This window comes from Trichosurus vulpecula, chromosome 3, assembly GCF_011100635.1.
Source record: "Trichosurus vulpecula isolate mTriVul1 chromosome 3, mTriVul1.pri, whole genome shotgun sequence".
Classification (NCBI taxonomy): Eukaryota; Metazoa; Chordata; class Mammalia; order Diprotodontia; family Phalangeridae; genus Trichosurus; species Trichosurus vulpecula.
The window spans coordinates 298371269-298398611 of record NC_050575.1 but is presented as its reverse complement, the minus strand read 5'-3'; the positions used below and the strand labels follow the sequence as shown (position 1 = coordinate 298398611).

At 36.2% G+C, this 27343-nt stretch overlaps 1 protein-coding gene across 1 annotated transcript in view; it reads left to right on the top strand.

Annotated features, from left to right (window-relative positions):
- Nucleotides 1-26982, top strand: part of ATP6V1B2 (ATPase H+ transporting V1 subunit B2) — a 31137-nt gene extending 4155 nt beyond the window's left edge. The window contains exons 2-14 of the mRNA XM_036751018.1: nucleotides 9764-9819; nucleotides 11866-11964; nucleotides 12726-12819; nucleotides 12944-13021; nucleotides 17163-17302; nucleotides 17661-17762; nucleotides 18288-18385; nucleotides 18764-18887; nucleotides 19720-19870; nucleotides 21819-21901; nucleotides 23637-23741; nucleotides 24707-24836; nucleotides 26824-26982. Of these exons, the coding sequence (XP_036606913.1) occupies nucleotides 9764-9819; nucleotides 11866-11964; nucleotides 12726-12819; nucleotides 12944-13021; nucleotides 17163-17302; nucleotides 17661-17762; nucleotides 18288-18385; nucleotides 18764-18887; nucleotides 19720-19870; nucleotides 21819-21901; nucleotides 23637-23741; nucleotides 24707-24836; nucleotides 26824-26966 (1403 nt within the window). The 3' untranslated portion in view covers nucleotides 26967-26982. The remainder of the gene's footprint in view (nucleotides 1-9763; nucleotides 9820-11865; nucleotides 11965-12725; nucleotides 12820-12943; nucleotides 13022-17162; nucleotides 17303-17660; nucleotides 17763-18287; nucleotides 18386-18763; nucleotides 18888-19719; nucleotides 19871-21818; nucleotides 21902-23636; nucleotides 23742-24706; nucleotides 24837-26823) is intronic.
- The last annotated feature ends 361 nt before the right edge of the window (nucleotides 26983-27343 follow it).

Genomic DNA, 27343 nt, shown 5'->3' with positions numbered 1-27343 from the left:
ATTTTGAAGAAGTCTAGTAAATTGTTCCTTGTTTAATGATTTAAGTATGTAATGGTGTATGCCCCTTTGAATTAGAGTACTGAACACCTAAATATCCATTTGTAGAATTTCTTATCTTGAATTTCATAGGATCCCGAGCTAAAAGGAACCTTAGAAAGTGTCTGTTCCAACCCATATATATGTATTGTGGGCTTACTCTGTGCATTGAGCTAAGCACTGTGGATACAAAGAAAAATAAAAAAAATGTGCCCTCAAGAACCTTACATTCTAATGGGGGAGACAGTATGCAAGCATTAATATTTATTGACTGACTGACTTATATTGTGGGTAAATTGAAGATGAATGGCCCAAGGTCACATAAGCAGAGCTTGGATGGTCCCACTCCAGATCCAGTGTTCTTTCTACTCAAGTGGGCTAAAGGAAATTTTTAGGGGAAAAAAAATCCAACACATTCTTTTTTTTTAAACATAGTATTTTATTTTATTTTCCAATTACATGTCAAGACAATTTTTAGCATTCATTTTGACAAGATTTTGAGTTCCAGATTTTTCTCCCTCCTTCCCTCCCCTCCCCTTTTCTGAAAATGGTAGGCAATTTGATATAGGTTACACATGAGCTATCATGTAAAACATTGCCATATCAGACACAGTTGTGAAAGAAGAAACAGATCAATGGGAAAAAAAGCCACAAAAAAGAATAAGTATAAAAAAAAATGCATCTATTTGTATTCAGAGTCCGTTGGTTCTTTATCTGAATGTGGATAGTATTTTCTTTTGTCATTCCTTGTCATCCCTTGGATCATTGTATTGCTGAGAAGAGACGAATCATTTCATAGCTGGTCATCACACTGTACAGTGTTCTTCTGGTTCTGCTCACTTTACTTTGCTTTAGTTCGGTCTAAGTCTTTCCAGGTTTTTCTGGAATCTGCCTGTCATTTCTTATTGCACAGTAGTATTCCATTACATTCATATACCACAGCTTGTTCAGCCATTCCCCAGTTTCCAATATTTTGCCACCATGGAAAGGGCTGCTATAAATGTTTTTGCACTTGTAGGTCCTTTTCCCTTATTAGGATCTCTTTAAGATACAGACCTAGTAGTGGTATTGGCTGAATCAAGGGGTATACACAGTTTGGTTGCCCTTTGGGCACAGTTTCAAATTATTCTTTAGAATGGTTGGATCAATTTACAACTCCACCATTAGTGTCTCATTTTTCCTACATCCTCTCCAATAGTTTTCCATTTTTGTCATATTACCCAATCTGATAAATGTGAGGTGGTACTTCAGAGTTGTTTTAATTTGCATTTCTCTGATCAGAGGTGATTTAGAACACTTCTTCATATGCCTATAGATTGCTTTGCTTTCTTCATCTGAACTGCCTGTTCATATCCTTTCACCATTTATCAATTGGGGAATGGCTTGTATTCTTATAAATTTGACTCAGTTCTCTACATATTTGAGAAATGAGGGCTTTATCAGAGACGCTTGTTGTAACAGTTGTTTCCTAGCTTTCTGTTTTCCTTCTAGCTTTGGTTGCATTGGTTTTGTTTGTACAAAAGCTTTTTATTTTAATATAATCAAAATTATGTGTTTTACATTTCATAATGCTGTATGTCTCTTGTTTCATCATGAATTCTTCCCTTCCCCATAGATCTGACAGGTAGACTATTCCTTGCTCTTCTAATTTGCTTATGGTGTTATCCTTTATGTCTAAATCATACACCCATTTTGACCTTATCTTGGTAAACAGTGTTAAGATATTGGTCTATACTTAGTTTGTATCCTATTGTTTTCCAAGTTTTCCCAGCAGTTTTTGTCAGATAGTGAGGTCTTATCCCAAAGGCTGGGGTCTTTGAGTTTGTCAAATACTAGATTACTGTAGTCATTGACTATGCACTACTGTGTCTTGTATACCTAATCTATTCCACTGATCCACCACTGTTTATTAGCCAGTACCAGATAGTTTTGATGATCCCTGCTTTATAATAAGCAGAATAGTTTGAGAGCTGGTATTGCTAGACCACCTTCCTTTGTATTTTTCCGGGAATTCCCTTGATATTCTTGACTTTTTGTTCTTCCAGATGAATTTTGTTGTTATTTTTTCTAGCGCTATCAAATAATTTTTTTGTTAGTTTGATTGGTATGGCACTGAATAAGTAAATTAGTTTAGGTAGAATTGTTATTTTTATTATTTTGGCTCATCTTACCCATGAGCAAGTGATATTTTTCCGGTTGTTTAGTTCTGACTTCATTTGTGTGAAAAGTGTTTTGTAACTGTGTTCTATATTTCCTGGGTTTTTCTTGGCTCCAACACATTGTTGCTGAACATTTCTGAAGAGGGGAAAGGGTTTTTTTTCCCTTTTAATGAGGAATGAATAGAAGTGCTTGTAAATAGTGTTTGCCTCGCCCCTCTCCCTTTTTTGATGCTGTTAACGTTAAGACAACATTATGATCAACTGAAATCTTTTCCTTGAGAAGTTATCATGTGGCGAAGAAGTACTGGTTAAATATTGTTATGTGTTAAAATGTAGTGTTAGATCTCTTTCTTTGTTCTGTGTGTTTGCTTTTTAAATACACAACTATACAAGTCTGTGTTTCTACCTTTGGCTTTAGATATAGAACAGGGCTCAAATGGTTTGGGGAACAGTTTTGCAGATAAGGAAACTGAGGCCCAGAGAGATTAAATGACTTCCCCACAGGCAGGTAGTGTGACTGTCCCAATAGCTAACTGCATTCTGTGTGGAAGAGTGTGGACTTAGGTGTTTTAAAATCAAACACAACAAATTTAAGAGGGTGGTGGGGATGGGATTGTGTGTGAACATTTCAGACTTTTCAGTTTGGATAATAGTGTTTGAAGCCATTTTAATCCGTCAGCTATTTCTGAAGTACAAAGCACTCTTAATCTTTTTAGCTTTAATATTTTTCTACATCTTCTTAAAATTAGACCATACTCAGATACTCAGTTTTGAAGAAATAAAATCTGAGAAGTATCACAGACTCTTCGGTTCTTGAAGCCAACCCCTAAAATTGGAGGCCAGATAACTTTTTTTAAAAAAGGCAACATGTTCGTATAGGACATTGATTTCTGACGGAAAGTAGAGGTCAAGAGAGGCCTTTGAGGAGTCTTGGCTATAAACCCTAAGCATTGTTAGTTCTTCTGTTTTGAATACAACCTATTCATTCATTTACCCAGTATTAAGAACCTAAGTCTGAGTGGAACAGGAATACACCAGTCCATCTATTTTGGTGCTATAGACTTATTCTTTTCAAGTGATCATGTTGTAAAAGCAGGCATGAACAGGAAAAATATACACATAGGGTTTCTGGTAAGATTGTATTTGTCAAAAATAGTGGATTCCTCTCCTTTCTCCCTCCCCCCCCCCCCAATTCAAAACAGTTGCCAAGGCCTAGGCTCTAAGCATCTTAGCACCACTGAACTAACCCAGAGATTTGTCCAATTGCCCATTGAAGTACTGGGACTTGTTGCATTTTTGGAAAACAAATCCTTTTGATGTGATGACAGAAGTGGGTATTTCATTGAATACTTGTGCAACTGAATTAAATACAATAGAAACTATATACTGATAATGGAATATTTTTCTTTGTTCATGATTAAGTTCATTAATTTTTTTCTTTTGACCGGATCTGTGATTTCATCAGTTGTTGGAGTTCTTGGAATGGAACTTCTACTTCTGCACATCAGTTTTTGTTCTGCAATCTTATGAGTTTGCTGAACCATTGAGAGGTTAGGTGAGTTGCTCAGGGTCACATAACCAGTAATTTTTTAGAGGAGGGACTTGAACCCAGCTCTTTCTAACATCTTGGTGCACTCTCTACCCACTATTTCATCCTACCTCTCTTTTTAAGGTCATAAGAAAATACAATTAAGAAAACTGAAACATTGAAATAGCATTAATATACTACAAATAAAAGTCTCAGGTTACCTCTCAACAATTTCTTACTCAAACCATTAAAAATGAATCTGTTTATTATGGAGTTTTAGCACTAATATTTATTTGGATATATCTGTAGAATAAGCCTTGCCAAGTAAGCAACAAGTTCAAACCATGAAAAAAAAATTCAGCCTGACATTGTCCAATATGAAATGGAAGTAAGAGGTTAGAATTATAGTTTTTATAATTCATTAGACGTGAGTAGTTAACTTGCTGGGGAAAGTGACTGATTGCACATAATCATTGCAAACTTAATGTTGTACAAAAGTACAAAGCGTAACTATAAAATAATGAGCCCAGATCAGAAGCCACTGGAAGCACATTCTGTTTGTCCTGAGACTCCTTTTGATCAGCTAGTAATCCTTTATTGTCTTCTGGAAACCTATTTATGTTCTCCATTTCCAGGAAGTAACCATGACTCAATTTTTTTTTCTCCCTTGGTCATGCTGTTTTTCTTGTGACTGGCAAAACCTTGTGGGCTTTTTTTCTCAGCTGTTTCCTGTATTGACACAGATCAGATGAGATGCTTTTTGAGTTTGAGATTGCGAAACTTTCTTTTTATAAAATGTCTAAGAGGTAGATCATGAATAACAGGTCTCTTAAGATCCTGAAAGATCTAATGATTGGTGTCAGCTGAATTAAAAGTACTCTCTTTGGAAAGCCTGATTTTGAATCTCAACTCTGCTTTTACTGTATGTGACATTGGGTCTGTTTTTAAAGATCACTGAGAAAGAAACTGCTTTCTCCTGAGCCCTTTCCACTTTGGGTTAGCTCCAGGGATGTGCAGGTAAATGGGTTTTCTCTTCAAGTTTAATTTGCATTATTAACATTTTCTCCTTCACTTAGTTAAGTGACAGTCAACAAAACTATAAACCTTGATTTGTAGTCTTCTCAATTCTCAGTGGTATAAATGCTCACGCTAAAAATTTGTCATGTTGCTTCTAGTTCATTCCTGGATAACTAATTGTTAGGAAGTTTTTCCTTACGTCAAGTCTGAATTTGACTGTAAAACTTTCATCCTAGCTGAGCTGCAGTTTAACTCCTGTGCATTGGGGGAGGAGGATTTATTTTGCACTGTTTGATCTCTACAAGCCCTTTGAGGCCTACACTCTTTTGATTGTGACTATTGCTAAAAGTTATGTTTTTGTTTGTTTGTTATTGAAGTTTGTTATTGAAATGAGGTAAGGTCCTTGAAACTTGCTAGGCAGAGTCACATTCCACTTCGCTTTTTCAAGTTACCTCCAAAAGCTGGTTTTTAAAATTAGAAGAATATAGAAAAAAAATTTTTGAAAAGAAAAACAAAAGCAGGAATTGCAGAAGCAAAAAACCAAACACTTTTTGCAGAATAGCTTCATTTTATAGTTAAAGATACTGATGCTTAGGGACGTAGTAAAGTGATTTTTGTCTTTGATGACAAAGGTAAATATGGATTAGAGCTGAGAATTCAAGTCATCTGACTTTGTATGCCATGGTTTTGTTTTTTTTTTTCCTGTGATACACCCATTTGGAGTCCTGGTGAGTAAGAGTGTTTTTAATATAATTTTAGCACTATTTGTATAGAAAGAAAAAATGGTTGAATGTCTTGTGAAGAGAAGGCAAGCTGCTATGAATTTTCCATAATCATCTTTATTCTCTAAGGGGAAAAGTTACGCCTTTTGTGATACCCAGCCTTCATATCAATCATCCAGTTCAGCAAGGGTTCATTAACAGAATGGCATTCTTTAACCTTGTAACTGAAGACTTGGCTCACACTTAATAACTGTATGAGTTAAAGGGGAATACCTAACTTGTATTTTCAGTCTTATTTTCTTGCAAAATGAGAGTTGACAATGCCCTTGTTACCTATTTTACTAGTTATCCCAAGACTCAAAAGAGATAGAATATGTGAAAACTCAAAACATAGTCAACATAATCTGCTGTTGTTTTTGCTGTTTTTTTTTTGAGAGTAGGCTTTGGCCTCTTTTTGACAGAAATGTGTGCATGTATGTAATAATGTTTTGCGCGTGCACCCCCCCCCTTTTTTCTCAACGCAAATACTGTTTTAAAATACTGTACATTAAGAATGACCCAGACAGATGATGCAGTATATCAGCCAACCAGCTAAGAATAGCTATGCCTGGAATACATTTAAACAATGGAAAATAGGCCTTGCCCTCAAGGAGCTTACATTCTTATGGGAATGCAGCTCATACATACATCTATATTTAGTGATAGGGACTGGAACTATGATTCAGTGATAGATGCAACTCTCAAATAAGGGAATTCCCTCTACCAATGCAGGCCTGTCTCTGCAACTTTCTGAAGAGAGTTGTTTAGAGTATAGAAAGGTTAAGTGGGTGTGGGGGTGTGTGTGTGTAATTTAAGGTAATTTTAGAAGGGAAGACTGGGCTTACTGATTGCTGTTAAGCCAGGGATTTTAAAAGGTAGAAGTGAGGAGGGAAAAGATTCTTGGCCACAGCAAGTGCAAAGACATGGAATTAGAAAATGGTGTGGAGGATGTGAGGAACAGCAAGGTGGCCAATTTGCAGCTGGACCACAATGCATAGAGAGGGAGTAATATGTCAGAACATTGGAAGTAGGGGCCAGATTAAATACCATTTCCTGGCTGTAAAGCACTCTGAAGTCCTCAGAGTTTAAAAGCTGATGTTAAATAATTCTTTGCTATACTAGTACTAGGCACTTTTATTTTTGCCCAGTCTTCTTCCAGAATTTGTTCCTAGACCTCAGAGAACTTAAGCAAGTGAGAAATTCCTAAGATGTTAACAGCTACTTGTAAACGATTTCATGCCTTCTAGAACTTTTTAAATGTGTTTGTTTTAACTTTTCTGATTGTGGAGCTTAATGCTGAAATCTGTGTTTGTCAGAGATCTATAGTAGAAAGCTTTATGGAATTCTTTTTTTATACTTTTAATTCCCATTGTGCTTCTGTAGTTTGAGTTGCCAAGATTACAAAATTTTTTTCTCTCTTAAAATGAAAGCGATTAATTTGAACTATACTAAAGATATATTAATGGGGCATGACTAGAAAATGTCAGAATCACATTATAGGCTGAATGAAGTGAAAAGGCGTGTTAAATGCTTGCAATGTCCAAAGGCACTGTGCTAGATTATGGGAATGTAAAGTATAAATGAGAAGCACTCCCTTACTTCTAGGAGGAAATTTATATATTCTAAAAGGGGTAAACTACACATTTAGAGGTGTGGGGTGTGGAGATTGATTTGGTCTGGGAAGTGAAAAGGGATAAATGGAATTATTGGACAATTGTCAATCCCTTCTAGGAATAGTAGGATGGATTTGATCTTTGTTCCCAGATCAAGAGGTGGAAAGCAGAGCTGGGTGGGGAGGAGGGGACGGACAGATTACTACTGACTAGCTTCTTGGCCTAGCCCCTCAGTGGGTGTGGGGCAGCCTCGATAAGGTGAATTGAGTTGGAAGGGGCCTCAGAGGTCACCTAGTCCAACTGCTTGAGCAGGAAATGCCTCCTGGGGAAGTAGTCATGTGGCCTTCACCAGCAGACCTCTAGTTGATAGAATTTGCTACCTCAGGAGGTAGGCGTTTTCCCTTTTGGCCAGTTGTGATTTTCCCTTAAGAACCAAAATCTGCCTCTGCAACTTCATTGCTTCTGGTTCTGCCTTCTGAGACCATGAAGTGATTTGGTCATGTGTTCATATGTACTGTCATGTACCACCTTGCACAAATTTACTCCTTCCTAAAATGTAACCACCAACCTTCATACCATACTGTAGATGTGACCTGCTTAGGGGGCAGAGTATACAGTGAGACTGTTATCTTACTAGTTCTTCAAATGAGGTCTTTATTAAGACTGAAACAATCCCAATAAGAAAGAAATGGATATATTGTTTAAAGAGACTCACCCTAATTCAGGCCCTCTTCACTTCTCAGTTGCAGTAGCAACTGTCAGTGGGCTTAAAAGACTTCAATCCAGGGTTCATGCAACTGACAACATAATCTTAAATCACGAGTTTTAGCGTGCCTCTGAGGCACCATGATACAGTTGAAAATCACTGCTTCTGGAATCAGAGAGCCTGAATTCAGATCCTGCCTCTAATACTTTCTGTCTTGAGCAAATCACAATTCTTTCTTTATGCTTTTAGTTCCCAGTGTACATCTGTAGTTTGAATTGCCAAGATTAGAGCATTTTTTTGTGTGTCTTAAAATGAAAGCTACAAATTTGAACTACGCTAAGGATATATTAATGGGGCACAATTAGAAAATGCCAGAATCTCTGATCCTCAGTTTCTTCATATGTAAAATGAAAGAGGTTAACCAAATGGGCTCTGAGGGCCCTTATAGTCATAGATCTGTGATCCTGTTACCTTAGTTTAAAAAAAAAAAAAAACTTTAGTTGTCTCTAGAATAAAATCCATCTTTTTAGCTTTGGTATTTAAAGCCCATTTAATAACTGAATGGTGGCATTTTTGTATTAATGCTTGCTAATGGGTCTCCTTAAGCATTTTCTGTGGTAGAGGAGATAAACCAGTGGCCAATAACTATAACTATTTTTGTACATTGAATACTTTTCTAGAAGGATCTCTGTCACCGATACTTTTGAGGAAATTCTAGACATGAATACTGAAGCATTATTTTAGACATTTTCCCCAGAACTATACTGTGGAGAAGAGGCAGTGATCCAGAGCCATAGAGCAAAATATAGCCTTATCCTACCACATTCCCCATGGGATTAGACCCTCCCTAAATTAACTCATCAAGTCACTTAACCTCTGTTTGCCTTAATCCACTGGAGAAGTAAACAGCAAACCATACCAGTACCTTTGCTAAGAAAACCCCATACGTAAGTGTGGTTCATGAGATCACAGAGTTGGACATGACTGAATGACTGAACAACTACAACAACAAAATTAACTCTAACCATATTTAGAGATAGGCTATAGTTGGCGACTCTTGTGGGGGAAGGGCCTTGGGTCACAGTCTGATTCTTGCCCACCTCTTCAGGCTTATTGCATATTGATCACCCTCATGAATGCTATATTTCAGCCAAACTGGCCTACTCTTCTCCTGGAAACCATTCCCCTTACCTTTAGCTTTCTTCAGTGCTCCTTCATAGGCCATCTTTTAGTTGTTTATATATGAGATGCATGCACATGGTAGCTTCCAAGTGCTTTTTCCTCCTTTCTCAAATTATTTTGTCTGTGTTTTTACATATATTATTTACATATATGTAATATATGAGAACATATTGAGAATATTTACATATATTCCCAACTCCTCCTCACCAGAACATTGTAAGCTCCTTGATGTTCAGTGGTTTTCAGTCTTATCCATTGCTTTGTTACCCTCCTTGGGGTTTTCTTGGTAAAGATACTGTACTGTTTGCCATTTTCTTCTCCAGCTCATTTTATAGATGAGGAAACTGAGGCAAGCAGGGGTAGGTGACTTAACCTACAGTCACATAGCTATTGAGGTCAAGATTTGAATTCAGGAAGATGAGTCTTCCTGACTTCAGGCCCTGTGCTCTATCCACTGTACCATCTAGCTAGCTGCCCTAGGACATAGTAAATAAATGAATGTGGGATTGGATTAGAATGTAGTATTATCTCATCAGTTGTTATACTCTGTTGATTCATATTGAGCATGCAGTCCATTAAAACCTTAAGGTTATTTTCACATCAACTGGTTGTATAGCCATGTTTTTGTCCCATAATTATCAAATTGATTTTTTTAAACCTAGGGATAGGGCTTCCATTTAAACTATCTTCCTTTTTCTCTCATTAGATTCTGCCCACAGTCCTGGCTTGCTATAGTTAACTGTTACTGTTTTTCCTTTCAGCATACAAAACAGTATCAGGAGTCAACGGTCCTTTGGTAATCTTAGATCAAGTTAAGGTAAATATTGTTCTCTCTCTGGTGCTTTTAGTTTTTAAAGAAGTTTAAAGGTACATTTGAATCTTGATGTGGATATTAGAAAAAAGAAAGAAAGAAATTAGAAAAAAAAAAGAAAGATTGGTGACTTAAGTCTTTTCCTAAAATGACTATATATGCATTGTGTATTAAAGAATAAGTTAGTCATAAGTTGCTATTTCATCTAGGCACACCTGTGTGTATTTTTATTACCATTAATATCTTCAGAAATGGAAAATAACAGTATGTAGAATACAATCAAAAGACTTGAGTCAAACATCCTGTCCTAAATTGGAAGAATGAAATTTAATCAGGGAAGTAAGTCTGTAAATTGCAATTCATATCTTTCTAGAAAGAGGGATGGAAAAGGGGGATTGTCTTTTCACCTTTGTTACAGATGGTTATAAAGTTAAAGGATCATATTTAGAGTTGGAAGAAATCTCAGGTTCATTTGGCCTAACTTAATTTTACAAATGAGGAATCAGATGTGCAGTTTCCCAAATTGATGCACCATTCATATAGCTAGTAAATGATGTTTAATAGCATGTTGCACTCAGAGTCAAAGAATTGTATTTTTTTGTTAAGCCTGGTATACAAATGCATTCATAGTTAAATTTTTTAATTCATTCACTTACTGTCTACATCTCCATCTTTGCAAACAAATGGAGTGTTTGTTGTTTAGTCACTTTTCAGTAATGTCCAACACTTTGTGGTCCCATTTGCGGTTTTCTTGGCAGAGGTAGGGGTGTGATTTGTCATTTCCTTCTCTAGCTCATTTTACAGATGAGGAAACTGAGGGAAACAAGGTTAAGTAATTTGGCCAGGATGACACCAGCTATTAAGTATCTGAGACTGAATTTGAACTCCAGTCTTCTGACTCTGGGCTCTACCTTCTCTATCCACTGTGCTACCTAGCTGCCTATCATTCATTGAGGAAAATATTATTTGCAAATTTCAGTTATTCTTTTGTTGAAGTGAAGCTCTACACAGTGTTCATGTGTAATACACAATATTTTTTTTTAAGTCCTTACCTCTCTAGATATATTTTTCTCTCAACTTAAGAGCCAGAAATAAGGACTTTAAAGAAACAGCTTTTATAAGTGAATTTGTATAATGGATCTCTTCTGGCTTCAAAATGTAGTTTTGTTCCAAGTAGAGATAAGTATTTGGGTGTGATGCAAAGGATCCTTAACCTTTCGTGCAACTTGGCACTCTTTGGCAGTTTAGTGAAGCGTAAGAACCTCTCAGAATATTATTTTTAAATGCACAAAATAAAATAATTAGAAAGGAAAGTAATTACATTGAAGTAAGTACCAGTTTTTAAAAATTGGTTAAGAATCCATGGTAAATGGGTTTCTTTTATGCATCTGTAAATGGATTATTATGCCTTTATCATTGATTTGAATATAAGCTTTGCCCATCTCTTTGCCATGCATAATGACATACTTTCTAATGGGGAAAAAATAGAGGTATATGCTGAAAAATTATGTAACTTACTTTAGGATAGGACTTAAATTTTATATAAGGCAGATCTGAGGGGACAACCTAGATTCAAATCAGTGTATAGTACCCACAGTTTTTTTGTGTTATACTTCTTAGTGAGAAGAAACTAACTTTTATATTCAGCATAAAAATAATTCCTTTGGAATATTTGTCAGCATGGTAATTAAATTGTTTGTAAACTAATATGATCACATTTTATATTTTAGCTTTTTATTCCCTTCTAATCAATTCAGTCATAATATTTGAATAGTTTAAGAGCTCTAGTCTTAAGTTTCTGAGATTACTGCCTCAGACACATGAGAAGCCATAATTCTTGTTAAAGAAGAAAGGAGATTGCCACTGGCCAGATGTACAGGTGACATTTGACTCTTATTCATGTGAGTATGTCTGTGAATTTGCCTGTGACCGGCTTCTTAAGGATTTAAACTGCTTGAGAACATGTAGTATTAAGTAAAATATATAGACCACCTTGAGGAGTTTTATAACTTGAATTTTTTTTTAACTTTTAAATTTATTTTCTCATTTTAGTTTCCCAAATTTGCTGAAATTGTCCTCCTGACCTTACCTGATGGGACAAAGAGAAGTGGTCAGGTTTTAGAAGTTAGTGGTAGCAAAGCAGTAGTTCAGGTAAGCAGCATTTACTAAAATTGGCCAACTGTGTTTTTTCTTTATATACCTTTGTAGTTAGTCAACATTATTTTTGTTTTTGCTTGTGACCATTTAAAAATCAATTTGGAAAGAGGGGTATATGTGGCTACTGAAGTTCAGAAGTTGACATTCTTTTGCTTTTGCCAAGAAACCATCACATATAATCTAGTCTGCTGTAACCACTGGCTGGTAAAATACATGTTTTCAGGAAGGGGGTGGTGGTGAATGAACTGGATTGTCACTGAAGGAGTTAGATGAAGACTAGAGTTTATGGAGTTAAATTATGGCGACAAGTTTATGGGGGAGTTAGAGTACCTTGACTTGAGGAAAAGGTTTAGGTAGACATGACAGCTCTCTTTGAAAGAGCCTTATTTAAGAGTCTGTTTTGGGAAAATGTGATTAAAACTGTACCAGAGAATGGAAATCATAGGCAGGCAGATTTCTGCTTAGTATGTAGAAGAATTTCTAGATTGTTTAGAACTGTCCAAAAATGTATTGGACTGCTAAATGAGGTTGCAGTTGTAACATACTTTCATAAAATACTTTCATTAACCAGAACCCTATAACATTAGGTAGGTAGTACACTTGGTATTATTCCCATTTTGTAGATGAGGAAACTGGCTCACAATAAATTACTTTGCCTTAAGTCATAATTAATAATAGATATAGGTGGGACTCATCTGGGTTTTCTGACTCCATACCATATTGCCTTTTTTATATTTCTTCTCTTATTTTGGCAGGTTTTTGAAGGAACTTCAGGTATAGATGCCAAGAAGACAGCCTGTGAGTTTACAGGAGATATTCTTCGAACACCAGTGTCTGAAGATATGCTTGGTATGTAATGAGTAGTGTTGTTTATTTTGAGTAGAAGTATTTTTTTTTCTTTATCACAACCATACTTTTCAAAACCCTGATGTCTTGTCCATGTAGCTATTTTTTCACAATTTTTTTTTTACAGGTCGTGTTTTCAATGGTTCTGGGAAACCTATTGACAGAGGCCCAGTTGTCCTAGCCGAGGACTTTCTTGACATTATGGGTAGGTATTAATTTTCAGGAAGTAGAATAAATTGATCCTTTGGGACAGTTAGTGTTATAACTTTATCTCCTTCCTGGGAATCTAAAGCAGTAGCTACTTAGGTGACATCGGGAAAATTTCACTCTTCACCCCCTCCAAAATCACCGGAGATGCCCTTCAGGGTAGTGACAGGTGAATAAGGGCCCCTCATTATTGTTTCCCCCAGCATCTCCTTCTCCCATGTCTTGTGTTTTTTCATCATCATTTCCCCCAGCATCTCCCCCCACCCCCTTTTTTGGTTTTAAGAGGAACAGAGTTACTTGCACAGAATAAACAGGCATAGATGAATTGCAGTCTGCATCAGTGACCCCTATGTTATCTTTCTCCTCCAAATCCATAGCTATTCCATACTTCACTGTTACTGTTTAGGACTTTACCATCCTTTTGGTCATCCATGTTTGCCACTTTGGTGGGTCATCTTTAACTCCTTATTCTTTCTTACCTTATGTGTCCAGTCAGTTTCCAAATCCTGTCATTTCCCTCCAACAACATCTCTTGCATCTCTCCCCTTTCCTGCTGTTCACATAGCCATCTCCTGCATTCAAGTTTTCGCTTCTTGCCTGGACTATTGCAGTTGCCTTCTAATTGGGCTTCCTTTCTTGAATCCCTGTACAGTCCATCCTCCACACAAGCTACCACTGATATTCCTAAATCATAGGTCTGACCATTTCAGTTCCCTATTTAATAAATTCCAGTGGTTTGGTTCCCTGTTGACAATAGGAGCAAATACTATTTCAGTTTTATCTCATTCTTTTTGGATTTCTATTTTTGTTTTGTAATATATGTAATTATTAGTGTAGTAATACATATGTTATAATTTATAAAACAAGTGAACATACAGTATTGTGGGTGAATACTTGAAAGTTTTTTACTGATGGGGGTACACAATCAGAATTCTTGGCCACTGTTCTAGATATATGAGATTACATGTCTAGACAGAAAAAGAAATCTCTGTTGCCTTCCCCATAATAGGCACTAAATAAATGCTTCCTAAGTTTATTTGACCTTGTGGGAACAGAAGACACCTCTTCCCAAATCATTTGAGTTACATTTTTGAGATTTGCCTGCAAAATTCTCTCTATGTAACATTCGAAATTGCTATGTTTTTGAAATGAGCATCATGGATAATCTTAGTTTTGAAGTCAGGAATATGTTCCTGTTTTGGCCTTTATTTCTCTCATAGAAACAGGTTAGTGCGATCATGTGTGGTTTGTTACACTATAGAGTACTGTATTATATGTTTTTTGGAACGCTTAGTGTGAAGTAATTTAATTCTATGTAAAAATGAACTGAAGGGTAGGGGAAAATATTCTGTGCAACTGAGATCTTGTAGAATTTTTTAATCTCTTGACACTTGATTGTCTACCTTTTTTTCCTTTTAATTTAATATTTTATTTTTTCCCCAATTACATGAAAAAAATATTTTAGCTTTTGTTTTTTAAAACATTTTTAGTTCCAAATTCTTTCCTTCCTTCTCCTCCATCCCCCCCTCATTGAGAAAACAAGCAATTTAATATAGGTTATACATGCGCAGGCATGTAAAACATTTCCATGTTAGTTATGTTGTGACTATTTTATCAATTGAGGAATGGCTCTTATTTCTATAAATTTGACCTGGTTCTCTGTATATTTGAGAAATGAGATCTTTATCAGAGAAATTTGCTATGAATTTTTTCAGTTATGATTCCTATGTATTTGCCTCCATCTTGTTTTCCCTCTGTTTATCTTATTCTCTCTCCTTCCACCTTGTTCATTCTCAAAAGTATTTTGCTTCTGACTTTACCTCCTCCAATCCATCCTCCTTTTTATCAGCCCCCTCCCACCCTCTACCCCCTTCTCTTATCTTCTTCCCATCTTACTTTCCTGTATGGTAAGATAGATTTCTGTATCTGAGTGTGTATGTTATTCTCTCTTTGAGCCAATTCTGATGAAAGTAAGGTTCACTGGCACCCCTTACCACCACCTCCATCTTCCCCTCCACTGTAAAATCTCTTTCATGCCTCTTTTATGTCAGATAATTTACCCCATCTTACCTTTCCCTTTCCCCTTGTCTCAGTGCTTTCCTCTTTCTTACCCCTTAATTTTATTTTTTTTAGATAATTATTCTGTCATATTCAGCTCACAACATGCTCTCTTTCTATGTATACTTCTTCTAACTGCCCTAATGGGAGAGTTTTTAGGTGAGAACAAGTATCATTTTCCCATGTAGGAACGTAAACAGATTTCTCTTTACTGTTTACCTTTTTATGCTTCCCTTGAGTAGTCTTGTATTTGAAAGTCACATTTTCTGTTCAGCTCTAGTCTTCTTGTAGGAGTGCTTGAAAGTCTTCATGTAATTCAATATCCATCCCCCCCAACCCCTGGTAAGGATTATACTTAGTTTTGCTGGGTAAGTGATTCTTGGTTGTAATTCCAGCTCTTAGCCTATTTCAGGCTCCCCTATCCTTTAATGTAGAAGCTGCTAAATCTTGTGTTATCCTAACTGTGGCTCCACAATATTTTAATTGTTTCTTTCTGGCTCCTTACAATATTTTCTCCTTGATGTGGGAGCTCTGGAATTTAGCTGTCATTTTCCTGGAAGTTTTCATTTTGGGATCTCTTTCAGGAGATGAATGCTAGATTCTTTCAATTTCTATTTTACTGTCTGGTTATAGAATATTGGAGTAGTTTTCCTTGATAATTTCTTGAAAGATGGTATCTAGGCTCTTTTTTTTATGGTGGCTTTCAGGTAGTCTAATTATTCTTAAATGATCTTTCCTGGATCTGTTTTCCAGATCAGTTGTTTGTCTAATGTGATATTTCACATTTTCTTCTAATTTTTCATTCTTTTGATTTTTGTTTTTCTTGTTTCTTGATGTCTCACAGAGTCATTAGCTTCCACTTGCCCAGTTCTACTTTTTAAGGCATTATTTCTTCAGTGAGCTTTTGTACCTCCTTTACCATTTAGCCAATTCTGCTTTTTATGCAGTTCTATTTTTCATTGGATTTTTGTATCTTTTTTGTCCATTTGGCTGATTCTGCTTTTCAAGGCATTCTTCTCTTTCTTGGATTTTTTAAGGTGTTATTTTCTTCAGTATTTTTTGTGCCTCCTTTACCAAGGTATTGACTTTTTTTTTTTTCATGATTTTCTTGCAATGCTCTCATTTCTCTTCCCAATTTTTCCTCTTCCTCTCTTATTTGATTTCGAAAATCCTTTTTGAGCTCTTTCATGGCCTGATACTAATTCATATTTTTCTTTGAGGTTCTGGATGTAGCAGTTTTGACTTTGTTGTCTTCGTCTGAGTTTGTGTTTTGATCTTCCCTGCCACCATAGTAATACTATATATAGTCAGGATCTTTTTCTGCTGTTTGATCATTATTCTAGCCTATTTCTTGACTTTTAACTGTATGCTAAAATGAGGCCCTGCTTCCAGTGTGGAGGGGGCACTGTCTCAAGTTTAGGGTTTTTGTGCAGCTGTTACAGGGAAATTTCTGGGGATATGTAAGTTTTCAGTTCTTCCAAGGTGGTATGATCTAGAGAGAGGTGTGTTCACTACTCTCCTGGCTTGTGCTCTGGTCTGTGAGTGACCACAAGCACTCTTTTCTGCCCTAGAACTGTGACCAGGGTTCCAGCATCCCTGTGGCCACAAACTCTGGTATGCTATTGCTCTTCCTCACCCTGGTACTGAGACCCAGAACTGTGACTCAGATCCAAATATGGTTAATGCAAGAGTCCTGCCCCGTCAAGCAGAGGAATCACTGACCTCCTTAATGTCTGTGGGCTGAGAGGTCCAGGAATCACCATTGCTGCCATTGATTCAGTTGCCCCCAAAGTCTGTTTCTGATTTGTTGGGGTACAGTTTCTACTGGACTGTGTTCCACTTTCATTCTGGTGCCATAGACGTTTCCTGCGACTCTCAAGTTGTCTTGAGCTGGAAAATTGTTTCACCCCTTCCTTTTGTGGGTTTTGCAAATGCTCCAGAATTTGTTTTGAGGTATTATTTAAAGGTTTGGGGGAGAGCTCTGGAGAGGTTTTTGCATTTTCTCTGCCGTCTTGGCTCTACATCTCTGATTGTCTACCATTTTTGAACATTAAGTTTTTTCTTTTATGTATATTCAATAGGACAGCCAATCAACCCTCAATGTCGAATCTACCCTGAGGAAATGATTCAAACGGGCATTTCAGCAATAGATGGCATGAACAGCATTGCTAGGGGGCAGAAAATTCCCATCTTTTCTGCTGCTGGCTTACCCCATAATGAGGTAAGTGCTAGAATAGCTTTCTGGCATCAGAACTTTCATCAGGAAAGAAATTCCGGAAGCTTCTTTTAATTAAGAAAAAAAGAGAAGCATCATTTTTTAAGGATCTGACTTTTATTTTTATAATTGCTGTACTGTGATGTTTGTCCAAACTTAGTTTTAATTATACTGCCTTATACATACAATATTTGGTAGGGCCAGTCTTAAGAGGAGACTTACAGTATCTTATTAGTTTTTAACCCCCTAAAAGAAATTCTGATTGTCTAGTATAGGATCTCAGAGGTGATAGGTTATGGTTATGTTATCTCAATGTAGTATGTTAGGACAATTTTCAACTTTTTTTCTGTATGATACTTATTAGATCGCAGCTCAGATCTGTCGTCAAGCTGGTTTGGTGAAGAAATCCAAAGATGTGGTGGACTATAGTGAAGAAAATTTTGCGATTGTGTTTGCTGCTATGGGTGTAAGTATAATCTCTATTCTGTAGGAACCTTTGAAACTATTGACTTTGGTTACTGAAATGAGGGACTAAACATCGAGTTGACTCTGGAAGAAGTTACAAAATGATTCATTTAGTGAAACTTGCAATTTGCTTATGGTTTGGAGTATAGCCTGTGACTATACCATAGATTTTGGCAGGTGCCCTGTCTTGACTTTTTAATTGATTTAAAATGTCACTGAACAAAAATTTTAATTGACTGAAGTTAATTGTACCTTGTTATACCTGTTGCCCTAGGCACCATGAGGCAAAATAAAGGTTGACCTTTAGTGTTCCAAAATTTGATTGTGGCATAATGCCATTCTTCATAAAACCCAGCCCTTGAAGTAGACCAGGCTGTTCATTCCTTGTTGGCCTTAAGAGAATAATGCATTGCAAATGTTTGAGTGAAATTGTAAAGAAATCAGTTCAAATGCACAGTTGGACTTTTCTTGGTTATATTTTTAAAATTTTTCATCTCCCACTGCTGATGAAGATATTGTTATTTAGGTAAACATGGAAACTGCTCGATTCTTCAAAACAGACTTTGAAGAAAATGGCTCAATGGATAATGTCTGTCTCTTTTTGAACTTGGCCAATGACCCAACGTAAGTAAAGGCAACTGTTTCTATTTCTGTTCTTATTCAGAGACCCAGGCTCAGTGCCAGAATGTCACTCTGCTTTTCAAGATTGAGGAGTCCAACCTCAGTCTCTTGGTCTCAGATCTCTAGATCTGTGAAGTTGAGAGCTAATGGTGGCATTTAGCACATAATTGATTTGATCCATATGTAGAAAATTATACATAATGTTCAAAATTCACTAAGAGTTAAGCAACTTACAAATTACAGCTTGTTTTGTCCTCTACAACTTTTACTACATTTCTAAAATCATGCCTTCTTTATAAAATTTAAAGGCACAATAAGTCTATATGGTTTTTAGCTTTTTAGCCAAGTTTTAATGTATGAAGAACTTATGTTCATTTTCAGCATTGAGCGTATTATCACTCCTCGACTGGCTCTAACAACAGCAGAATTCCTGGCCTATCAGTGTGAAAAGCATGTATTGGTCATTCTAACAGATATGAGTTCTTATGCTGAAGCTCTTCGAGAGGTAATTTTTTGGTGTTGTTCTTTCATTAAGTATGATCATACTAGCCAACAGGAATGAGCAAATGGAGTCTTTTGTAAATGATTCAGGAACTAATTAACTTTATCAGTCAGACTGGCCTTTTATGCCTTGTGTTTCATTGTCCACCTTTTTTTTTTTTGCCATTTTTCTTCATATAGAACTTCCATCAGACAGTGGGGTAAAAGAAACGGTTAATTTTGCTGTTAACAAATCTTATTTGAGATGATTTATGTATATGTCAACTGTTGATAGAAGTTAAGGAGGAGCAATGCAGAACTATCCAGAAGTCTTAGGATATTTGCTTTGTTGTCACAGTTTAAATAAGACAGTTAAAGAACATATCTTAATTCAAGTTTTTCATGATGTTTCCTCCGACAAACAAGATCAGTTGTACTTTTTCAGAAGTATATGGGTAATTAAGCTTGTTTTTAGTGCTTCCCTTTATTTTGTGCTGTCAGTGATGGAAGGGAAAAGATCATTGTATATGCCTATTTTCTAATATTAGGTGACTTCAAAGGATATATCCCTAAATATTTGTATATCAATATATATTAGCTAAAGTATCCAGTCTCATACGTGAAGTCATTATTAAATGACATAGTCTCTAATTGTTTGAGTTTATGTTAATTAGATTTCAGTCCTTGAAATTGGGCTTTTGGTTTCCCATTCTAAACAACTTGTACTTATATTGGTGGGGGTATTTAATCTTTTGGGCAGCATTCCCTTTAAAATAATCTCTTGATGAGCAGATTTTACTTTTTCAGTGGAAGAGTTTTTTTTTAAAACGGTGTAAATTGTCATGAATTGCTGGTAGGTTTCAGCAGCCCGAGAAGAAGTCCCTGGTCGTCGTGGCTTCCCAGGCTACATGTATACAGACTTAGCCACAATATATGAGCGAGCTGGTCGTGTGGAAGGCAGGAATGGCTCAATTACTCAGATCCCCATCCTCACCATGCCCAATGATGGTGAGTATTTGTTCTAAGTTATATCCAACTATGAGTATCTTATCTGTGGCAAAATGGTAGTGTATTTTAGACACTGACTTTTTATTATCAGCAATGATACACCACATGCACATCCCACAAACACAGACATAGTAGATCGATAACTGGCTTCTGAGTCAGGAGGAACTGGGTTCAAATTCCAATTCTTTTTTTTTTCATTTTTTTTTAATTTTTTTCCTCTTTTTTTAAAAATTTATTTAATATATTTAGTTTTCAGCATTAATTTTCACAAAAGTTTGAATTACAAATTTTTTCCCCGTTTCTACCCTCCCCCCACTCCAAGATGGCATATATTCTGGTTGCCCCGTTCCCCAGTCAGCCCTCCCATCCCCCTTTCCCTTCTTCTCTTGTAGGGCAAGATAAATTTCTATGTGCCATTGCCTGTGTATCTTATTTCCTAGTTGCATGCAAAAACTTTTTTTGTTGTTGTTGTTTTTGAACATCTGTTTTTAAAACTTTGAGTTCCAAATTCTCTCCCCTCTTCCCTCCTCACCCACCCTCCCTAAGAAGGCAAGCAACTCAGCATAGGCCACATGCGTGTCATTATGTAAAACCCTTCCACAATACTCATGCTGTGAAAGATTAACTATGTTTTGCTCCTTCCTAACCTATCCCCCTTTATTGAATTTTCTCCCTTGACCCTGTCCCTTTTTGAAAATGTTTATTTTTGATTACTTCCTCCCTCCGTCTGCCCTCCCTTCTATCATCCCCCCCTTTTTATCTTCTTCCTCCTTTCCTGTGGGGTAAGATACCCAATTGAGTGTGTATGATATTCCCTTCTCAGGTCAAATCCAATGAGAGCAAGTACTCTTTGAAAAAACAGTATAAGATTACATGTGTTCAGTGGCAAGTAGATGATGTGGATAGTAAATATTGGGAAAGACCTGATCATTAAGGGCTGCCTGAGCCTGTTAGGAAAAGCTTGTAATTAGCAACTTCTATGTTTTCTGTGATTGTAAAATAAATACTTTGACTATGTTCTCATTGGCTGCTTGCTTAACATTCATTAACTACTAGCATTTGAGGGAATTTAAATTTTATTTTTTACAATTACATGTAAGAAATTTTTAGCATTTGTTTTTTTTTAATTTTGAGTTCCAAGTTTTTGCCTTCCTTTCCTCCCCTTGTCCCTCATTGAGAAGGCAAGCAATTCGATTATATGCAGTCATGCAAAACATATTTCCATATTGGTAATCTTGTAAAAGAAAAAAGACTTTTAAAAAAAGAAAAAATTAAAGCACATTTGTAGGAATTTTTAAAAAAACCTTTACTACCTTGGTCATTCATAACTAAGTTACAAGGTGCTTTTCAAGAAAGAAACTTTGTTCCTTTTTAAGCAGTAGTAGTTTATTTCCTTACCTCCTTGTCTGGATTCAAACGCCTGTCATAACCTGGTGCAAATTTTGTTAATTAGCAGAAGCATGATTTAAATAGAAAGGTGGTACTTTGCTTTTTCTTTCTCAGTGTGATAGTGCTTTTTTGCCAGAAGGCATTCTTTTCATAAACTTCAAGAAATTTCCATGTCAGAATCATTTTGCTTTTTAAAAACCAAATTATTGTGTGCTTCCTCTGAGAGTCATGCATTTAAGTAGGCAAGTATATGAGAGTATGTGATGTCTCCGGTTAGAACTGATCTACGTTACAGTGTCATTATATGTGGCTAACACAACATGAAGTTTCCCTAAAGTCTTACTGTATTTTTAAGCTCATAAAGCTTTAGAAGCTTAAAACTCCTCTAAGACTTTTGGAACACCCTATTTTTAATGGAATCATCATATTCTACTGTACCAGTGTTTAATCTTATGACCTTATTGAACAATTCTCATAAATAAATCACATTGTCTTCTTGGGAGACTACTATTCTAATGAAAACTATTCAGTAAAGTAACATAACTATTTCCTCTGGTAGATATCACTCATCCCATCCCTGACCTGACTGGATATATTACTGAAGGACAAATCTATGTGGACAGGCAGCTGCATAACAGACAGGTATGTAGGAGACCATTTAGTATCCTGAAAAGTGCTTTCTACAGTGGTAGTAACTTTGTTGAGTGACTTTTTACCTTTGTCTTTGGAAAGTAATTGCTTTGGGGTATCTTACAGAGTAAATCATGCTTTATCTATATACAGATTTTTTTACTTGAATATGAGTATTTGTTGTAGCCTAGAAAGAGCACTGGTTTTGGGATCATAATTCCAGTTCTGATCCTATCATTGGCACCACTGGGAAAGACACTTTACACTTCTGCTTTGTAAACTTCGGTTTCTTCATCTGTAAAATAATGATTATGCTTACAACATCAAGTTGTTAGAAAACTACATGAATGTAAACTGTTATTATTCATTACTATGGAAGAGAGCTAGGTTCATCGGTATGGCTACTTTATCACAAATGAGCTGAGTTCTGAGGCCAAAAATGTTACCACTTGATAGCCAATTGACATACTGCCCATGATCCTGCCCACATTAAAAAGCCTTTCCAACTTTGTATCTTCAATGAGAACCCAGCTTCACTACTATATCACAATGAGGCATCAGAATAAGACTGATTATTTGAGTCATGGTGTATACACATTAAAGTATTAGAGAATATAGTGATAAAATTGGTTCAAATTGACTTGCTAATTATACTGACATAATAATTCTTGTAAAAACTTGGCTTATCATGTCTTAAAATTGAATTCTTTAGAATTTAATCACTATTTCAGACATTCAAACACAAGCTTGCCTATCTCGTTTGCTTGTGGAGCTATAGAAAATTATTGGGATTGGGTCCCTAATAGATAACTCTTCTCTAAAATCAACACCTGCCTGTTGTTGGCTTTTCCTGTTTGTTGAATGAAGGGTGTGTGTAATTTTATGAGTTAAGAAAGTAATCTCTTTGAAGGTCCTTGAGTTGATGCCATATAAGTATTGGCTAAAGGAATTGAGGATGTTTTGTCCAGGGAAGAAAAGTTTTAGGGGGAAACGTGATCATTGTCTTCAAATATTTGAAAGTCTGACATGAAAGAAGGAATAGATTTGGGCTGTTTGACCTCCTGTGATAGAAGTAGCAGAAATGGGTAGAAAATGAAAAGAGGCTAATTTAGGTGTTGTAATATATGGGAAATATTCCTAATGTTAGAGCTATCCTGAATGGGCTTTCAAGCAAAGTGGCGAGTTACACCTCACCTGAGGCTTTGGCTAGACACTTCTCAAGTATACTGTACATACATAGACTTCTTAAATAAAAGTTGTCCTTTTATTTTCTTGCTTCTGAACACATTGTGATGGCTAAGAGAAGAGATTTCACTTGCAATTCTCAAAAGCACTATTATACTTTAAGATGTTCCTTACTACTTTTTCTTATAAGAAAGCAGTGTTAAATAGAAGATGTCATCTGGCAAATAAATGTGCATCCATATTTAACTATGTTAGTAGTGAGCCAGCATGTGTAATAGGACATTGAGTTTGGCATTAGAAGAACTAAGTTTGAATTCTCCAGCTTTGCTGCTTGCTAACTCTTATGATTTTGGGAAAGTTAATTAACCTCTCTGGGCCTTGACTTCCTTATCTCTAAAATGAGAAGGGGTTGGATTAGATAATTTCTAAATCTTCCTACCCACTCTAAATCCTGGAATTTTTAATCATCAAAATGTAGTATCAATATTGTTTAGTCTTAAATATTCCAATCTTCTTAAAGTGTATTTTTTTCCCTTCTCTTTCTCCTCTAATTCCGTCCAAGATTTACCCACCTATTAATGTGTTGCCCTCCTTGTCCCGGTTAATGAAGTCTGCTATTGGAGATGGGATGACCAGAAAAGATCATGCAGATGTATCTAACCAGCTGGTATGTAGGTCCTTATAAGTTATTGTGTTTTTTAAAAATGTACACCTTTTAAAATCTTTACCCGTTCCATTAATTACAGATTTTGAAATCTGAATTTTCAAGCTCTCTTAGATAAATGGAATTCATTGTAAGCCTGTTTATGGATAAACAAAGCAATGACCTTATTCTTAAAAAAAGATAGTCACCACCCCTTTTCAGGCTTTAAATATTATATTCTTTAAAGTTCCTGTCTCATGGCAGTAGTTTCTAAACCTTAAACCGAGCGACAAAACTGCTATAAATTTTATTGGTAGTTTTACTGTTATCCTAAAAAGCATACAGTAAAATATTTCTTGGTACATTAAATAATAAACATTAGAAGAACTGAAGAATATAGTTTTATGTGTTTATGCTATCTTAGACAGCCATATTAGGAACTATTTCCTTTATTTGGGCTTAGAGTACAATTTTCTCATAAGACAGTAAAATAACTGATAAATGCATCATTGATGGGGTGTGAGAGAGACCCCTTGTGAATTGCTTTGTGATAAATCTTTTTTGAACCCAGCCTGGGTGCATGGGTTTTATATATTGGTAAATTCTCTAGAAATAAACCCCACTAAGGTGTAAATGATTTAAACATTTTTCTGCAACTCTAATGACAACAAGAATGTTTGCTTACAGAATTCTATAAATTCCTGAGACTGGTCTCACTAATATCCTTAGAGTATGTACAAAGAAGTCACCTTTTAAGTGAGACTGTTTTATGATGAGTATTTTTGGATACTTTAGTATTTAAACCATTTTGGATAATTCTAAGCAAGACTCATCTTGTATTGATTTCCACTCTGTTATCTAGGATTAGATTCAGGTTCCAGGGTAGTTTCTTTAGATGATGATTCCATTAAACTTAGCAGGACAGCTACTATGAAAGAAAAAATCCTCACTCTAATGTGTTAATAGAACCCCTTTTTTGTTCTACCTAGTATGCATGTTACGCTATTGGTAAGGATGTACAGGCCATGAAAGCAGTTGTTGGAGAAGAAGCTCTCACCTCAGATGATCTCCTTTATCTGGAATTTTTGCAAAAGTTTGAAAGGAACTTTATTACTCAGGGTAAGATACAAATGTTATACTTAAAAATTTTGTAGTAAACTTTTATTAATAATTCTGAAGATATAGTTTGAATTGAAAAAATGTATTTTGGTCTGACTCCCACTTTTCACTCTTATTGCGTCTCGGATGTAGTCTCTTTCTGTTTAAGGCTCCCAAGACCTAAGGCTAGGTCTTGGTTTCTGTGGAATCTTTGTCTTATATTAATCTTCTCTCTCCTTTCCCTTTTCTTCCATAAATGATCTCTGTCATTTTGGAGAGATTTTAGCTATATTCTCCCCCTCTAGCTGATAAAGTATTTGTCTCCTTTCACTGCCAGTTTATTAAATGAGTGACCTTTATTTCATAACCATCCCTTTTCTTCTAAACACCCCTTTTAAAAAATTTATTTTTAGTTTTCAGCAATCTCTTTTAAAAGATTTTGAGTTCTAAATTATTCCCCCCTCCTCAAGACAGCATGCAGTCTGATATAGGTTATACATGTACGATCATATTAAACGTATTTCTGCATTATTCATGTTGTGAAAGAAGAATTAGAACAAAGGGGGAAAACCATAAGAAAAGAAAAAAAAAAGAAAATAGTATGCTTTGATCTGCATTCAGATTCCATAGTTCTTTCTCTGGATTTGGGTAGCATTTTCCATCATGAGTCTTGGAATTGTCTTAGATCATTGCATTGCTGAGAAAAGTTAGATCTATCAAAGTTGGTTGGTCATCACACAGTGTTGCTATTACTGTGTACAGTGTTTTCCTGGTTCTGCTCACTTCACTTAGCATCAGTTCATGCATTTCCAGTAAACACCTTTTTATATCATGACTTCAACCTCCACTGCTCTACTAAACTATACCCTTGAAGGTTTCTAGTCTCTTGGCAAAACTAATGTCCTTTTCTCTGTCCTTATTCTTGATCTCTTTGTGGCGTGTAGGTAATGTTTACCATCCAAATTTTTTCTTTGTTTCCAAGGCACTGAATTATTTCTCTGGTTGATTTTTCCTATCTCCTCTGTTAGCTCTTCCTCATACTACAATACAACCGTGGGCTTTAGTTTCTTTGTTTCACTCTTCTCACTCTTTACTCAATTCCCTTAGTGAATTGATTTTATGCTGTAGCTTCAGCAGTTACCACTATGTTCAGTATCACCTCAGTATTGATTTCTCAGTATCACCTCAATCTATGTTCACAACTGAATTTATTATCATACTTCCACATCTCATCCCTATCCTGCAACTCGTTCTTTCTACATCAAGCTTTATCGGTCCATTGGTTTCCATTCCCACATAAAATACTTTAATCCAGACTCTTACCCTGTCTCAGTTTCCTTTTCTCTCCCCCTCTTCTATTTTCTTCCTCTTCTCATCTCCCCACCCCACTCCCCTTTACAGGAGTACATCCTAATTCCTTTCCTAGACATTCCAGATCCTCAGTAATTCGTAGTCTCTTTTTTTGCTGTGTGCTCTCTTTCAGTGTTCCCCAGAATGAATCCCTTATTCTAGCCACATTGGTCTGCCTGCCCCTGGACATAATATATATATTCAGAATTTCAGACTTTTGTTCATTCTGTTCCTTTCTCTTCTACCTTTCTTCCAAGACTTAGTGAAAAAACAGCCTGTTGAGGACTTACTCAACTGTTCTGTGCCATGATGATCTTCCTGACCTTTCCTATTCTATCTTCCCCTTGTCTAAATTTCCTTGACCCCTCTGTGTACTGCCTGTTTTGTCACAGTCATGTATTGCCTTGCCTTGTTACACACACACACACACACACACACACACACGCGCGCGCGCGCGCCAGCACGTCAATAGATAGATAATCTTCGTCATTGTGTGTCTTCAGATTCTTGGCTCCTTGGGGAAAAGGGATTGCTACATTTTATTAGTGTGCCTTGGTACTATGCATATAATAGATACTCAGTAATTGCTTGGTGAATGCATGGGGCAGGCTTTTCTATAATGGAATTAACCAGCTCCTTTTACTCTGCACTTTTTTAGGTCCTTATGAAAACCGAACTGTCTTTGAAACTTTGGACATTGGTTGGCAGCTCCTTCGAATCTTCCCCAAAGAAATGTTGAAGAGAATCCCTCAAAGCACCCTGAGCGAATTTTACCCTCGAGATTCTTCAATAAAGCACTAGCTTCTACTCTGTGAAATATTGGTTTTATTCTTCCTTTCCCTCTCTGCCTCCACCTCTGTGTTGAAGTTTACGTGTTACCCTGTAATTAAAACAAAGAATAGGTAACATATTGTGCCAGTGTTCCTGATGTTTTAAACTGATAATAGACTTTAAAATAATCCTCTCTTCAAAAAGCCTGTATCTTCAATGCTTTTTTAAAGTGGCTGCAGGGACTGAATTGAAGCTGTCTTTTATTGATGTGTGTTTGTACTTAATGGTGTAGTTAATCGTCTAATTACACCCTAATTATTGGGTCTCCTGGACCTTATTTCTTTAAATCTCTTCAGGAGTGTGGCTAGATGAAGCTCTAATGTCTCGGCCTCCAAATAAAGGGCAAA